This window comes from Anneissia japonica, unplaced genomic scaffold, assembly GCF_011630105.1.
Source record: "Anneissia japonica isolate Jap-2015-1 unplaced genomic scaffold, ASM1163010v1 scaffold287580_len341680_cov180, whole genome shotgun sequence".
Taxonomy (NCBI): Eukaryota; Metazoa; Echinodermata; class Crinoidea; order Comatulida; family Comatulidae; genus Anneissia; species Anneissia japonica.
In genome coordinates this window covers 112,039-113,527 of record NW_022717063.1, presented here as the reverse complement: position 1 = coordinate 113,527, position 1,489 = coordinate 112,039, and the positions used below count along the sequence as shown (strand labels likewise).

At 34.7% G+C, this 1,489-nt stretch overlaps 1 protein-coding gene across 1 annotated transcript in view; it reads right to left on the bottom strand.

Annotated features, from left to right (window-relative positions):
- Positions 1 to 141: 141 nt before the first annotated feature.
- Positions 142 to 1,489, bottom strand: part of LOC117110104 (low-density lipoprotein receptor-related protein 4-like) — a 20,689-nt gene continuing 19,341 nt past the window's right edge. The window contains exons 8-9 of the mRNA XM_033252705.1: positions 1,035 to 1,165; positions 142 to 533 (exon numbers count right to left, since the gene is read on the bottom strand). Coding sequence (XP_033108596.1) covers positions 256 to 533; positions 1,035 to 1,165 — 409 coding nt within the window. The 3' untranslated portion in view covers positions 142 to 255. The remainder of the gene's footprint in view (positions 534 to 1,034; positions 1,166 to 1,489) is intronic.

Here is a 1,489-nt window from a genome sequence, read left to right as displayed (position 1 = left end):
AATATTTATGTATTATATTAATTATTATGTATAGTTCTCTCTGGCCTCACACTGTGCAGGCGTATATTAGTTGTGCTTAGAAGTGTATCTGCCTAGATAGAATCTGTGACAATACCAATAGATGTTTATGGTCTAGGGGTATGACGCTCGCCATCGCCATGTCAGCGACGTCCAATCCCACCAGAAACATTTTTTCACACAACTGTTAAGGAACTTTTTCGTTATGTTTTCGTTATGTGTTAACTGTTGTTCTTCTCACAGACTGTGATACTTGCCTTCATCTTCATATTTTGATATATACAACGAATATGGTATGATATCATCATCCTCACTAAAAGCTTCAACATTTTCTCCAGTGTTTTTATCAGCACGAAATATCTGATCTTGATTTAAATCAGTCCAGTAAAGATATATATCATAAATCTGCACACTCACTACACGAACACCGACAATAACCTCTTGACGGTTACCAGTGGACAAATCTAAAAATGCTATATTTTCATTACCAGCATCACCCCAGTACAATCGTTTCACTATATGAAAAGATGTACAAGGATAATTAGGTCACAAGAATGAATTATAAAACTAAATTATGTTAAAACACAAACCGCACTTTAGAAAGTTTATTGTTACGCCATACTAATATAATTCGATATGCATAGTTTAAGGTATGTGGGCTGCAGCTTTATGATTAGAATTCTCCTACATAGGGATGATAGTTTGTTTGCAGGCTGCAGTTGTAGGATCTGAACAATTCTATCCCGTGATGCGTAGTTTAGGCATGCGGTTTGAGGCCTTAGGATTTGAAAACCTAGTTTGGGATATATGCAGGCTGCATAGTTTAAGCATGGGAACTTTAAGCTTTAAGATTTTAAAGATCCGTTAAGTTAGATTTTAATCCATGTACAGTTGTGCAGACCAACAGCCGAATTTCAAAAGAAAAGTATGAATGTGTATACAAGAATGTGTGTCTAATAATGTATTCATAAATAAAATTTAAATCATCACAACATTATTCAAATATTTCTACTCACAATTTGAATCTACAGCTAATGTGACAGGCCTGATGAGGTCAGTGTCTACCAATATCACTCTGTTGCCTCCATTCTTCATATCAGCTCGCTCTATTATTGGAACAATGCCTCCAGCTGACCAATAAAAGTGGCTACATTTATAAATTAATAATAAAACATATTTATGTTATGAACTTATCGCAAACATACCAAATACAATATTAAAAGAAACTAATTTGTATTTTGGCTAAACACCATCAAGAGCCAAAAACAATCAGCACACAGGCAACTAAACAGGATTCATCTTTCAAGATAGAGTTGCAGTGCTGAATTGACATGAATTCAGGCGTACCGAATACGGTCATTGTAAAAAAGCCTATTGACCGAAAGAACGACTCTAGATATTGTATACACTTTTATAAGAGTTGACATATACAAGTACGATATGAGCCGTAATATACATACTGTACATACAT